The sequence below is a fragment of the Hakea prostrata genome, chromosome 10 (genome assembly GCF_041222555.1).
Source record: "Hakea prostrata isolate BN-2017 chromosome 10, UWA_Hpros_2, whole genome shotgun sequence".
NCBI lineage: Eukaryota > Viridiplantae > Streptophyta > Magnoliopsida > Proteales > Proteaceae > Hakea > Hakea prostrata.
The window spans coordinates 44,171,257-44,172,926 of NC_142609.1; the positions used below are offsets into that span (position 1 = coordinate 44,171,257).

Consider the following 1,670-nt stretch of genomic DNA (forward strand, 5'->3'; position numbering starts at 1 on the left):
AAAAAAATCCGTTCCATGGTTGAAATTTCGCCAGTTTAAATTTCTGAAACTTCGTTCCATGGTTGAAATCATGCATTTTTTTTTTAAACTTTAATTTGCCTATATTTTGCCAAGGAAAAATATATCATTATTAACTGTTTACCAATTTTTTTTAGTATGTGTGGAACCACAAAAATATGTGAGCTTAATGTAATGTTTGTTAAGGGCCTATTTGGTTACATGAATCTGAGAATTATACCTGTTTGGTAGTAAAAATCTATAGATTCATGAAATCTAGAGATTCACTTTTTTACACTAAAAACGTGAATTTGTAGATTTATGGGTAAGGGGTGAAATCCAAAGATTTCAAAAAAACTATACATTTGCACATTCACAAAAATCACGTCGATCAAATAGTTTTTTAGGATGAATCTACATATTTCATTCCACAACCAAACATTTAATTTTATAAATTATGACTCCATAGATTTGAAATCTCTAGACATTTGAAATCTCCAAACTCATGTAACCAAACAGACCCTAAAGGGTTTTTTTTTTTAATTAAAAAGCAAGAAAAGCAATCTTAAAAGCGACTTTTGTAAGATGGACTTATTTGTTGGGAAACAAAAACACATAAATGATCTTGACAATTAAGGCCTTCTCTGATGATTAGCACCTTGACTTTAGCTTTGAAACACTTAAAGCTTCAAATGAGAAGAACAATTTTGCCTTTCAAACAAGGTAACTTGTATATATAGTAGTTGGGGAGTCTGACTAATAAGTTGATTTATTTCAAGGTGACATTAATAGATTTCAGATAGTGTAAACAAAGTGAAGCTTTGGCCAAACCTTCTACCAAAAGAGATATGAAAATTTCACATTACAGTTCCTACAAACAAAATGCTCCTTTATTACAGCACAAGCATTATTCTTTAACACCAGTCGTCCTACAACTCCTAGTTCCACATTAGAAATAGCAACCCACACAAAAGATGACCTTCAAACATTACTTTCCACCAAACTAAAAGGGGTTCTTAAACATAAGCATTTGGGTTGTTGCAGAGATACTCTACTATCAACTTGAATGTCCCAGTGGCCATTTCCTTCCCCATCTCGATTTCTTCTTCACCCATTGTGAAGTCACCAATGGTGTAAAACTCAGAAGAAGTCTTGATAATGGATCCCCCATCTGCAGAGGGCAAGAATTGAACTGTATCAACAACTTTTTCAATCTTTTCTCCAATGACAGCTCCTTCAATCAATGTAAACTTGCACTTGAAGTTCTGTTCATCGACTTCTTCAATCCGATGTTTAATGAAGGGAAAAGGACCATCTGCACAAGGAAGAAAATTTGCTACTTAATTACCAGTGCAATTGATTCAATATAGAATGAATAAAGATGAAGTAAGAAAAATTAGAACAAACCATCAGCGAAGTTGATCTGTTTGACAGAACCAGCACTACCATCTCCTTGAATTTCAATGCTTTTAATCTTGTCAGGAAGGACTTTGGGAAGTAAATTGTGTGCATCAACAATTGCAGCCTTGAAAATCCTTGCAGGTGGGATTGGGCAATTGAACTCGTTGTTGACAGTGGTGACTCCCATTTTGATCAAGAATATGATATAGAACCTCAAAGGATTGTAGAAGAAGAAGATTGGTGTTTGTGAGAGTGATGTCTGATGATGAAAA

At 33.8% G+C, this 1,670-nt stretch overlaps 1 protein-coding gene across 1 annotated transcript; it reads right to left on the bottom strand.

Annotated features, from left to right (window-relative positions):
* Positions 1 to 695: 695 nt before the first annotated feature.
* LOC149003295 (major allergen Pru ar 1-like) lies at positions 696 to 1,670 on the bottom strand. The gene is made up of 2 exons (XM_089137693.1): positions 1,405 to 1,670; positions 696 to 1,312 (listed from the first exon to the last, which is right to left on the bottom strand). Exons 1-2 carry the CDS (start codon positions 1,583 to 1,585, stop codon positions 1,014 to 1,016), a joined length of 480 nt encoding a protein of 159 aa, XP_088993819.1. The 5' UTR covers positions 1,586 to 1,670; the 3' UTR covers positions 696 to 1,013.

Excerpts from the sequence above, each read along its gene's own strand:
- LOC149003295 (XM_089137693.1), bottom strand. The coding sequence starts at position 1,585 with ATGGGAGTCACCACTGTCAACAACGAGTTCAATTGCCCAATCCCACCT. Across the intron at positions 1,313-1,404 it reads ACAGATCAACTTCGCTGATG|ATGGTCCTTTTCCCTTCATT; the intron begins GTTTGTTCTAAT and ends TTCCTTGTGCAG.